The sequence below is a fragment of the Fistularia commersonii genome, chromosome 25 (assembly GCF_037954325.1).
Source record: "Fistularia commersonii isolate RoL2024-O1a breed Wild chromosome 25, RoL_Fcom_v1.0, whole genome shotgun sequence".
NCBI lineage: Eukaryota > Metazoa > Chordata > Actinopteri > Syngnathiformes > Fistulariidae > Fistularia > Fistularia commersonii.
Genome location: NC_141308.1, coordinates 4,635,069 through 4,647,350, shown reverse-complemented (window position 1 = coordinate 4,647,350; position 12,282 = coordinate 4,635,069). Strand labels below are relative to the sequence as shown.

The 12,282-nt window shown below is 42.9% G+C and overlaps 1 protein-coding gene across 1 annotated transcript in view; it reads right to left on the bottom strand.

Annotated features, from left to right (window-relative positions):
- The window catches only part of phlpp1 (PH domain and leucine rich repeat protein phosphatase 1), a 43,002-nt gene extending 32,707 nt beyond the window's left edge, over positions 1-10,295 (bottom strand). The window contains exon 1 of the mRNA XM_086172041.1: positions 8,557-10,295. Coding sequence (XP_086028167.1) covers positions 8,557-10,165 — 1,609 coding nt within the window. The 5' untranslated portion in view covers positions 10,166-10,295. The remainder of the gene's footprint in view (positions 1-8,556) is intronic.
- Between the last annotated feature and the right edge of the window lie 1,987 nt (positions 10,296-12,282).

Genomic DNA, 12,282 nt, shown 5'->3' with positions numbered 1-12,282 from the left:
GGCTCACTTTTCTCTTCTCCCCACCTCCTTTTGTTTTGTTTACAATTTAATAAGGCTTGGAACAGTGATGTATTGAAGCGGGCATCCAATGCGTTTTGGATCAACTTCATGTCACATGCGGGGGCCATGTGAATGCTGTAGTACTGGGGTGCTGGGGGGAGAGACCAGCATTAAAAAAGGGGGTTTGGGGAAAAACAGGAGAACTTTGGAGATGATTTCCTTCATTAAATATTTCTAAACATTGGTAGGAAGTGCAACAGTCTTTAGAGGCTAAGTGAGCATTTAATCATTAATAGCATTTTATCACTGGGGAAAGGATGATGAATAACATTGGTGAGAAAAAAAGAAATACATTTAAATCAAAGAACAGAGTTCAATGGAAGAGTGCTAACCTGTTGGTGCAGCAAATGACAGCTCATCTTCATTAGAGCAACTCTGGCGATTATCAAGCTGCATAACTGGCAGCAAGAGACAGGCATCTTACAATGTTATGTGAATTCACGTGGATAGACGTCTCTCTTGGCCTGTTTTTTCCTGCTTTGCAGATCTAAGCTCTTCTAGCCCACTTTGAGTGTGCCGGTGCACTTTAATGTTATCCGATATATTCAATCACTCATCTATTCGTTCATTGTCTATACCACATATCTTAGCCTCAGGGTCAAAGTGGGACTGGAGCCTATCCCAGTTTTCAGGGGTGAAAGCTTTGCTACACCCTGGACCAGTCAGAGGTTGATCCTTGGGCCACATAAAGAGACATGTACCCATTCACTTTAATTGATGTTGATTCGAATAAGGCGTTTCTTAGGGAGAGCAATATGCCAGATTTATAGTGTGCTTTTACTAGTCATACTTTGGAGAAAATTCAAAAGAATATTACAGAAAGCACATCATTGCAGTGATGAGAACTAACTTTATTTAAGGTTTAACTGTGGTTAAGAATAAAGTGAAGAATCTATACTTGAAATTGGTAGACTACTAATTTTATTGTAACAAGATGCAGCCACTCCTTAAAGCTTACATTTTAATAAATCCTAGCATGGCTTCCTGCGTTTGGAAAGAACGTTTGTTTTTTTCTACATCTCAGAGAGTGTTTCTATGCTCTTTGACATTGGGAGTAATACTTTTACTCTGACTAAGAATTAGTGTACGAGTAAGTATATGACTATTTCTGTATGACTCATATAAGTAGGCACTATAATCAAAAGCTATGGAAGCTACGAGTGCAGAGTGACTTTGATTTAATATATAACTGCATGGCATTAAACTGTATTGGAGTACTTAATTTAACTTATGACTCTAAGATATATCAAAAACGATGTATTAGATATGTAATTAGTTTAAGTACAGTGTAATAGCCAAGGTATGCCAGAAGATGTTTCAAAAACTGTTGGATATGTTCATGATGATACATTATAATTGGCAATAATAATAATGACTTGTGATGCTGTTGTAATGCTTTTGTCATTGTGTTTATTAAACAACTTACAGAAGCACCATTCCCATGTTTCTGTTTTTATTTGTCTTCGTGAACTATAAACTAGATCATTTCATATCAACAAATCTAACCCCGAGTCCAAAGACAGAGAGCAAGCTCCACCCAACACACCTTATCTAGCTATTTTGACACGACACAGAATTCAGGGGCACTTTGATAATATTCTGGATTCCACTCAAACGCAAGGGGTTTCAAAACATACAATCCAGTAAACCTAATGTTTTTCGTACAGAAGGATGGCGACCATGACAAGAAAATCCCTGATAAACAGCAGTCTCAAATCAACATAATAATGTTAAATAGCTCATGCATCTCAGGCCATGTAAAACAAATCAGTGCAAGCACCGTTAGAGCAGTGGTATTTAAAAACCTCCCATCCAGGAATTGACACAGTTCTGTCCTGCACAAGCAGGCAAGCGGGCTGTGTGTTCCCTAATCGGAATTTTTGGGCCTCTTTAATGCTGAGAGTTGCAGATGTTGTCTGGTATTAGGCTGTGCTGCTGGTGATCAAAACTGCAGAGAGTGAGCCCCTGCTGGCTTGCCTCTAATCCCCCCTCCTGCATGTAGTCAGGGCAGTGGCTGGTGCACGGTTATTGGACGGTCTGCCTACTTGCAACAAACACCAAGATTTTGCTGGGCAAGGGCATTTAGCTCCTATAGTGTAGAAAAAGCCCCTGACCCACAAACTGCCTGTCCAAATTCCTTATGGCAGAATTTGCCATCATGCAAACTAGTTTAGTTTCAGTAGCCAACCAAACCATGAGAATTTAAATCATTTGCTGGTATTCTTAAAAATGCTGTTAGTTACTTTGGTTCACAGATATTTATTTAATGTGCCTTTGAAAAAAATCAAGAGCTGAAAAAAACAAGTAACCTGTTTGCCTCCAATATGGCCATGTATTTAAAGATCTTTAAAAAGGTAATCATGAAGGTAACCAGTAATTCTAAAATGATAAGTAATGAGCTAGAGAGAGATAAAGAGACATAGGCTGATAAATGGAAACTGTCAGATGGTGTGAGGGAGGAGGAGATGTGAGGAGAGATAGTGAGAGGAGAAGGAGGGGGATCGATCATGAGAGAAATTGAGAGAGGGAGGAAGATTCAGCGAGAGAGAAGTTGAGGGTGGGAGAATGTCAGCCAAGAAGGCAATCTATATTAGACAGAAAACAGTTCTCTTGGCTTTAAATGCTACAAGCTGACACCACCATCCCTCTCAAACAATGAAAACACACATACCGGTACTTGACTCCTACAAAAAAAAAAAACATTGCTATACTGAGTAAGGCAGTATGGCCAAAGTTAGCCTTTAAAACATATCTACATGTGTAGCCTTATATCCATTATTGTTTGACTGTCATCAAATTTGTTGAGTTCAAATTTCCACACGTAACAAAACACAACCACATAAGTACACACAGACACTCAAATGACCCATTTGTGAGACTTAGCTCTGGCAAGGGCAACATCTGATGATAAAATTACATAATTACTCATTAGCTGTCAGGTGAGGACATCAATGGTGAGAAATGATGTCTAACTTCTGCTAAGTTCTCCCTTGAGTGTGTATACTCATGGAAATCATGTACTAACGTTTTATCAAATGTTATTTTCTGGATTAAAGCTACATAAACAAACAAATGTTTTAAACATCTGATTTTTAGATGATGGCCTGTATATCTTTCAGAAGGCAATATTTATGTGGTCAGAGAAAGTATCTGTGGCGTGTAGGCTGTAAAGTTAAGACTTCATTTGGACGGATAAAATGACTGAGTGCTTTCTGCTACATTAGTGTCACAGAGCCTGCAGTTGAAAACAGGGAGCTTCATTAAGCCTTTAAACCCCAGAGTCCTTTAAGTCATCACGTCACCAGCTATTGCCTCCTCGGAGATAAACTTAGGTAAGAGTAGATATCTACAGTCCTGAAAAGAGTTTGGTAATGCATTGAGGTTGATTGAGCTATAACTCTCTTCTCAAAAATATCTTTTATCTTCACAAAAAAATTTGATTTGATTTGTTACCTACAAACAGTGGACACTGGTGACAAAGGGTGCAGAATGTGCAATTTTATCTTTACAGTTGTTCCTTGGTCCCCAAACAATAAAGTACTGAGTATTAATTTCAGTCTTGTAAATAACCACCTCATAAAATGCAAAGAAATGGGCGAAAAAATTTTATGAGTTTTGAAATATATTTGAAGAGGAAAAAAAAAATGCAATAACAAACTGCAATACATGTCATTTTGAAAAACAGAAGTGATTCTCTTTCTAAAACTAAATTGTGAGATACAAACTTCCGCAAAATGTGTTAAGCTGCAAGCTGCAATCAGTTTATTATATCGCTATGTTCAGAGAGTGACATTATCTGAATCCTTTTATCATAGCTTTGCTTTCATTAGTTCGGCATGACAAATTCTTCCTGTCAAGTTCAGTTTACTAGCCCATACTAAAAAACAATATGGACAACTAGAGCAGCTCGTCAATTTGTTTAATAGAGACTACAGTAGCAAATATCTCAATGATTTCAAAACAAGTATATCATTAATTTTGCTCACAATGCAAGCAAAATGAAAGCAAAGTCACTGTTACAATAAATAAGCTTTCATGAGAAAAACATTTCTAATTCAGTACGGTGAGTATAACACTCACAAATAGCAGTGGGTTCTGAAATATATGTGAACAAGGATGACAGTGTTTGCAAAGCTGAGTAACCTGATGAATCTAAATTATTTAAGTGTGCTGCTTTGGTTTGGTTAAGAAAGCTGGGCCCTCAAACCTCTAGGGATACCTTGTGCCAGTGAGTGTTAGGGTTCAGTATGCCATTTCCTTTCTTGTGTACACACACACACACACACTCACACACACACACAACCGTCCGCGCAGGAGACAGCTTCATTACTTGCTGGCTGAAGATCTCTTGTCAAGAGAGCAGAAGCTCTTTTTCTCTTCCTAAGCCAAACTGACCTGTACAGTCATACCTTGGTGTGCAGCACTATTGTAGCTAGGAGTTACACTCTAAAAAGCCTGTTGGTTCAGTCTCTTATAGCAGCAGATACTTTTATTAGAGGTTGGCAGCTTGCGTTTGTGAGTAACAAGCTATGCATTTATTGATTTCATCACTCTTTTTTTGTTACACTCAAACTCGAATAGTGCTGGCTAGGCATTACAAAAGGCTCCTGTGTGGGTAGCTCTGAAAGGATCACTCGTCAGGGTGCCAACAAGGACAGTGGCCCTTTGATCTAGGCTGGCTTCTATACGTGTGTATGTATACATGTGTTTGTGAGCCTGGCAGGGCAAAGAGAGTTCTCTCATCTGGTCACTGTAAAGCCTGTGCACTCAAACATGACCTGACCCCTTCAAAGTCAAGCTAGCTACTGCATTGTGCACAGCATCTGGCAAGGTGCACCTCAGCAACTAATTTCTCTTTAGAGTGTATTATAGCTATTATAGCACAGCTTATGTAAACATGTTGCATCCTACTCATTCCCATGAAAATATACAGTGCAATCCATTGGGTTGAAATTGAACAGGTCAGGATACATGGAGTAAAGGAGTGATAATAAAGACTTGGATACAAAACTCCTTGTATCACAGACCCCTCTGCATGCACAGGCATGCAGACAAAAGGCCTTTAGTGTGACTGAGGTCTACAGTTGTGGCAGCTGCGCCTGAGATTCAGCCAATAAGTCAGCTGAAGCTGGCCGAATCTCCACTATTAGAGCAGGACAAACATTTTAAGTCAGTGCAACATGTGTAAACATGGTATCCTCCCCTGTACAACCAGTCCCCCGTAGCACGTCACTCTACTTCCTCCTCAGCAGGCATGCTTCACATTCTGGAGAAGTCCATGTACATTCCCAACATTCCGTCATTGCACCAGCAGGTGAAAGAGCAGCATAGATGTCGCAAGGCCATCAGGACTACTGTCCTTTAACATGGCTTCCATCTGTAAGTGTGGCAAAGTGATCTTCCATGGCCTCACTGACAGAATTAAAATTAGGGCCTTTTATTTATGCAGATCGGGGTTGCCTTGTGTTGAGCACTATTGCTGGCTGTGCGTGCATGTCTGTGTGAGTGTGTGTCTGAGTGGGAGGGGGTGCTCAGATGACCGCAGTTAAGCTGTCTCACATGGGATATGGGGGCGTGAACTGAGGGGTATGTCAGGGCTTCTCTTCCCTGCTTCCGCTATTTGATAGCACAGGTGACTTCTTGGTAGAACAATACCAGAGAGATTTATTCCTTTTTAAAAAAAAAAGTGAATAAATACTGCTTTATAGGTAAACACGGTGCTAACATGCCAGAAAGTTGATCTGACATTTGAACAATTAACAATGTATGCACTCATTTTCTTATATCATCCCATTTGTATGCTGCATATCAATGGTGTCAGCAAATAAATAATGATTATGATTGGCTGTCACTTGGCACGTGCTCATGAATCAAGTAAAGCCCTTACAAGAGCCAGAGACGGAGAATGCGTGATGAATTCCGGTGGTCACATTTCCATATTTCCAGCGGCCATGAACTTTTGACAAAGTGTGCACTTAATCTACCCTATATTCTGACTACTTATTCTTCCCAATGCCTGCCGCAGGGACTCACATAAATAATGTTATTTGTGTCCTGCATGCACATCTTTTCACGTGATCTCCATTGTACATGCTTTGATTAACTGCTTATGATGCTCAATCTCAAAAAGAAAAACTGACAGTCTGTATGTCTCTGCCATCAAAGCCCACAGCACAAACATAATAATGTCAGTTTATCAAATTCATTAAACTTCAATCAAACTTCATTAGTTATCTGATGAGAATCCATCTATCCATTTGCTGCCGCTCACCCAAAGCCGGGTCGCGGGGGCAGCAGCCGAAGCAGTGAGGCCCAGACTTCCCTCTTCCCAGCCACATGGCCCGGCTCGTCTGCGGAGACCCCAAGGCGCTCCCAGGTCAGCCTAGAGACATAGTCTCTCCAGCATGTCCTCGCTCTTCCTCGTGGCCTCCTCCCAGATGGACAGGCCCGGAATACCTCCCCTGGTAGGCATCCTGACCAAATGCCCAAGCCACCTCATCTGGCTCCTCTCTCAGCTCCTTCTTCACCACGAAAGACCGGTACAGAGTCCAAATTACTGCAAACACTGCACTAATCCACCTGTCGATCTCCCGCTCCATTCTTCCCTCACTTGTGAACAAGACCCCGAGATACTTGAACTCCTCAGGGCAGGAACTCTTCTCCCACCCGGGGTGGGCACTCCGGTTTCCGGTTTCCAGTTGAGCTCGGTTTCCGATTGAGCACCGAGGTCTTGGATTTGGAGGTGCTGATCCTTCACACTTGAGCGTGAACCGTTTCAGCTAGAGCTGGAGATCATGGACTGATGAAGCCAACAGAACCACATCATCTGCAAAAAGAACCAAACCAGGGCCCCTCGATGCCCTGGCTGCACCTAGAAATTCTGTTCATAAAAGTTATGAGCAGAATTGGTGACAAAGGGCAGCCCTGGCGGAGACCAACTTGTCCGACACCGGTCATACGGGGACTGAACAGCCCGTATAACGGGTTCAGTATCCCATATTCCCGGAGCAACCCCCCAGGATTCTGAGGAGAATATCTATGCAAAAAAATATAATTTTAAGCATATGGCCCCTATAGTTTTGGATAAATTAATGTTTTCTCAGGTTGTGAACTTGAACTTTGGCAGTCCAGTTCCTAACCATGACACGTATAAAGTGAAATGATGTCAAAGTGTTCCTGATATAATAGGACAGACAAATGGTGGACTAAAAAAAAAACGCCACTTGACATAGCTATGGTGTGGTGCAGAGGCATCGTGACTTTTTATCTTTTCTTTTCTTTCTTTTTTCGCAACATCCCATGAAACAGTATTAAGGAGACGATGAGTCCTAATATGAAAGGGACTTTGTCAAAGAGAGCATGTGGCCATTATCAGCTTCATATTGACTGACCTCTGGCTCAACAGCCTCTCGGGACACAAAGCGGCGAGTGTTTGAGCATCTCTATTCCATACAGTAAGCCCAACAAGCTGTTTCTTTTCCTCTGTCCTCATCAGCCACTTTCCCTGCCCTCCATTTCACTCCCATCGGCATCAATAGCAACAGTAGCAGAATTTGGGGCAATAGCATAGGAAAGAAAAGGACTTCCCAAGCTTTGGAGGGCCATCTTAACCTAGTGTGGCAGGCAGTTAGTTACTGTGACAGTGGCGTTGCTCAATACCAATAGAACAGGCCCCGAGCAGCATCTCAATGACTACAATTCACGGAGTCCCCAGAGAGAGTTTATGGTCCTCCTAGCCATACTGCTCCCACCCCTACACTCCATCCAACCACAAAGGCATTCAGCCTTTTCATTAGGATGATAATGGGGCAAAAGCCGGAAAGGGCCCCATGTCTGAGCACCATAACTTGTGGTGATGGCTTTGTGGTGATGTCATGCGTGTCCATGGGAGCACAGTGTGCTGCTATGCTCTGCCAAAGATGGTCAAGGCCAGAAGACCAAACAACAAAAAAATAAAATAGACAAGAAGACAAGAAAATTAAAACAAAGCTCAAGAGGAAAGGCAGGTCTGCCAAACCATTAGCTTTTGGACCATAAGCTCGGTCTATACCCAGGGAGTAAATCTTGAACATGGAAAGCTGCCGTTATGAAGCTGTTTTAGCCAAGCATAGAACAAGTGTAACACCATATATTGAAGAAAGCACAAACCTTTTGAACAGCACAAAGCATACTTGTTTGACAGCAACTCAACATAATTCTTGTTCCCCCGACCCTTTAATCTTGTCAAATGAATGGTAATGTGTTAAATACCAATTTGTCAGAATTCATTATTCATCTAAATGCATACAACTTTTTTTTCCCTGTGAAAAAAGGTCGTCTAATTGTAATAAACAGTGCAAATCTCAGACTCTGCAGTCTGATCTCTGACATAAGGGAAATGCAAAGACAGAACCAGTCGCACATTGGACAAAAAAATAGAAACAAGAGAAGTGGCATTGCCCTATTTCATTTGAAGCCATCATGAACGTTCATCAAAATTCAACAAATGAATATTACCTGCATAGAAACGTAACAGGGAGCCAATTTCTGTGTTCAGCCCTTCCTCTTGAACTCTCCATGGGTCCTTAAATCCAAGCTTAAAGAGAAAGTCAGTCTGGATCTGCAGCGGCCTCTCATCTGGGTTAAGCCTCCTAACCGCTTCACCGTGCAACTGGACGTACAGTGTGGGGACTGAGTCACCAGATTCTCCATCGTAGTCTGTAGCTAGCCCTGATTTAACAGCACCCTGTCCGCAGTCTGGATCTTGGATGTCAGGTGTATTATCTGTGGACCAGGCACTTGACAATAAGCTTGTGCTACTGCTGGGTGGCACGCTGCCAAGAATGTGTGAATTGTTTGTCATGTCGTTTAAATGCCCTATGGCGCACTGCTTGCAGTTGGCGGTGATCGTACTGATGCCATTGCTCTGATGCTGGGAGATGGGGTCCATGCTTGTACTCGATGCAGGACAATCCAGTTCCAGTTCATCAGAGGAGCTGCCGTACATATCGTGGCCCTCTGTGGCGCTATCAAATGACGGGCTGAGGATGGATGCGTCCGTCCCAAGAATCATGTCATCACTCAGAGAGTCCCTGTGCTCGCTGAGCTGGGCCCCAGAGCTCAGGTCATCAAATGCACTGCTTTCCACATCTGAGCCGGAGTTCAAGCCATAGATGTCCATGCCGTTTCTTTGCTCCGAGTCGTCATCATTCGGGGTATCCATGTTAGAGTTAGAATGCAAATCTGACAGCGAGCAGGTTATGTTGTCTTGTGATTCCGACTCGGGGGTGAAAAGTTTTCCATCAATGCCCTGTTGCTTTTGCCCGTCGTCTGCATTCTTCATGAGCAGCAGTCTCAGCTTGTCACTCGAATGACCCCTTAATTCTGTGGCATCCAAAGGAGTCAAGTGGTTGCATTTGATACTGGGGTCCTCGGTTATCTTGCGGTGATTATAATCATATTCATACTTCACATTGCAGTTGCCATTCTGGTCAATTTTGGAGTTCTCTTTACTGAAAATGCGCACAACAGAGCTTGACTTACTATTTAGTTTACTTAGACGGAGCGCTACTTCGCCGGCAGTAGTGTCCATAGTGCAAAGGACCGGCCTGGGATACGAGGGCGTCAGTCTGTCATGGACGTGGATGGAGCCGCGGTGGAGATCAGCTCGCACCCACTCGCGATCTGTGGGCTGCAGCTGCATGTTCTGTCGGTGTTTCAGTAAAGACTTGCGATCCAGACTACGGGTATGTAAAGACGCAGAGGACAGGGCCGAGTTCATTTTTGCACTGCAGGCGGCGGTGACAGCTGGGGTGGCGGCGGCAGCTGCGGCGGAGAGGTTCCTCTTCAGGCGCCTCCGTCTCAACAGGAGGGAGCTGGAGTTGCTGGATAAGCCCCGGCCATTAGCAGACGCCACAGTTTTGCTTGACGCACAAGATCCTGCTGTAAGAGCGGCATGAGGGAGGCCGTTCCCGTTCTTGACATCTAAGCGGGAGGGTGGCAAATGTCCAGCGCAATCGTCCGCCGGAGTCCCCCGGGCGACAGACAGCCCGCTCGGCTTCTTCATTAACTTGGTCGCGCCTCCGTCGGACCCGCAGACCTCAGCGGCAGCCTGAACACTTTCCATCTCCGCCAATGAAAAGTCCCGTGCTCTAAATAAATAACGGTGCGCACTTGGTTTCTCCTACTGCGTCTACATTTAAAAAACGTGCCCACCGTGTCGAACTATCCGCCGAGCGGGCGATGTTGGCTTCTAATTCTCCCAGTGGTCATTCACTTCTCGCCGTCCTCTCCCTGCCGGGGTCTCCGCCGCCGCTCCGAAGAAGCATTTTACCGATTAAATTCGCTGGGAAGAGGCAGGAGGCGCGGGGACAGACCGAGGCAAACGTGACAGTACGTCCCATTTGGACCAAAATACGGCGCTAGAATATGCAATGAACGTCGGCCGACCTCCTACGCAAATACTGGCTGCTATATATTCATGAGGAGGACACAAGATGGGGTAGCTCGCGCGGCGCAATGCATTGTGGGAAATGCCAGGCGTTCGCGTTTTATCTCGCGTTGATGTGTGTTGGAAAGAAATGACACAAAAACTACATTTCCCAAGCGACCCTTTGGTCCGTTTCATCAGGTTAGATGGCAGGCAGAGCGGAGGCGTAAACACACTTCATATATTGGCGCAAGCCAACAAGCTACAGTGATTGACACATTAAAGGGACACATCTTATGGTTATTAAATACTAAATGAAACTTATCGTCAGCGCAGACAGATCCTGCAGTATTTAGACAAACTTTTTTTTTCAAGCTCTCATCTGTTGAACACGAAAAATGACTGTGGATACCATGTACAAAGATAAGTGTGAATGTTCTCTGAAAACAACATTCTTCAGAGGCCTGTGCGTGTCTCCGCCGTGGGAAGAGTTGTGTTAGCAAAGTAGTGACGCGGCAAATAAGTTAAGCACCATCTCATCAGGACGCCATTTCACACACAGACTCAGCTTTACAGGCCCGACGCTGAAGTTGGCTTGAGATTCGTACATTCCGATTCTGCAGCTAAGGGAAGGCTTAAGGGACAATTCTGTTTTTTTTTGTTTAATATTTGGATGCGGGAACCGTCTGACCCATCCCTCGATAATCACATCAAACAAAATGTACACTTTTGTGAAATCGTTATTACGATTATGTAAAAGAAAACAACCGCACAAGTTATTGTATCGTGTACGAAAACGAAACAGTTTACTCTTTGATTTAATTTGCATCAAGACAGAAAACATCACGTTTGAAATACACTTTGGATTTTGCCCTTTGTGCGTTGCATGTCCGTTCGGCAATTGTTGTCTTAAATATTTGTAACACTGAATCTGAATAATCTGCTGTCATCACTGGAGGTTGTACAGACTTGACCTGTATAGATTTTTTTTTTGTTTTTTGCTTCACAAATCAGATTAAGATTGTTTGAGATAGTCTACGACAGGTATGACATGATTATCCGTGTATATTGTTAGATTGCTGCTTCGTATCATTGTATTTTGTTTTGTTTTTGGTATGATGTTCAAGTGGTCCGGTGTATCTTCAATGACAAGCATACGCACACCTTGAGCCATACTACATAATACTTTCACAGATCGAGTGAAGTTCAAAATGATAGTTGAGGCTTCACATTGAACGTGTAAGAACAGTGATAATAAACCACCAGAACGCGTCAGTGCAAATGTCCCTCATCTTTTTCCTTATCTACCAGATTGGAACCAACTTCATTTCGTCCTGTTCCGTCGTGTTTGTCGCCACCTAGAGGTAAAAACACAAATTGCACCCCTTGGATTTTCGTTCGAAATGCTGGGTGACACTATTTCTTAATTATATGGATCCAAAGACTTTGAACTACATATTCATATTAAACCGAAACAGTTTGCTCGCTCTGAAAAACGCCTTGAATACAGAGTAAAGCAACTCTTTCACTTCAGAGCTGAAATAAATTGTCAATTATTGAAACAATGAACCACCAAAATAAGAATAAAAAGTAATAATTTCACACCTCTTTCATCCATTGTGTCACTTATCGGAATATTTTGTTCACAAACTTACAGATAGGCTTTTCTGCCCCCATTTTCTACCAATCTCTTAAATTATGAAATAAACAAGTAATCAGCAAATTAAAAAATGGGATAATACTGGATAAATAACAACAGTAATTTGGATTGAATTTAATTAACGCTGGAAAGAATGGCTGTGTGTTATGCTTCC